General features: G+C 66.4%; 1 protein-coding gene across 1 annotated transcript in view; it reads left to right on the forward strand.

Moving 5' to 3' along the window:
• Nucleotides 1-7: 7 nt before the first annotated feature.
• RPL27A (ribosomal protein L27a) overlaps nucleotides 8-214 on the forward strand; it is a 2906-nt gene continuing 2699 nt past the window's right edge. Inside the window, 1 exon segment of the mRNA XM_014545845.1 lies at nucleotides 8-107. Within this exon segment, the coding sequence (XP_014401331.1) occupies nucleotides 105-107 (3 nt within the window). The 5' untranslated portion in view covers nucleotides 8-104.

A 214-nucleotide genomic window follows, 5' to 3' on the forward strand; every position in this document is an offset into this window, starting at 1 on the left:
GAGGCCCGCCCTCCCCGGGCGGAAGTGAGGCCATTGGCCCCGCCCCGCGTCCCATACCTCGCGAGACTTCGCAAGAGCCTCCCTCTTGCAACTCGGCCGCCAACATGGTAGGTTATTCTTGTGTCGCCTCCCTTTCAATGCGGGCACCAGACCGCGATCTCTGCTCGCTCTGCACCCCGGCCACCTACCCTCGACCTTAGCCGGCTCTCCCAGG

The sequence above is a fragment of the Myotis brandtii genome, unplaced genomic scaffold, assembly GCF_000412655.1.
Source record: "Myotis brandtii unplaced genomic scaffold, ASM41265v1 scaffold422, whole genome shotgun sequence".
NCBI classification, from domain to species: Eukaryota; Metazoa; Chordata; class Mammalia; order Chiroptera; family Vespertilionidae; genus Myotis; species Myotis brandtii.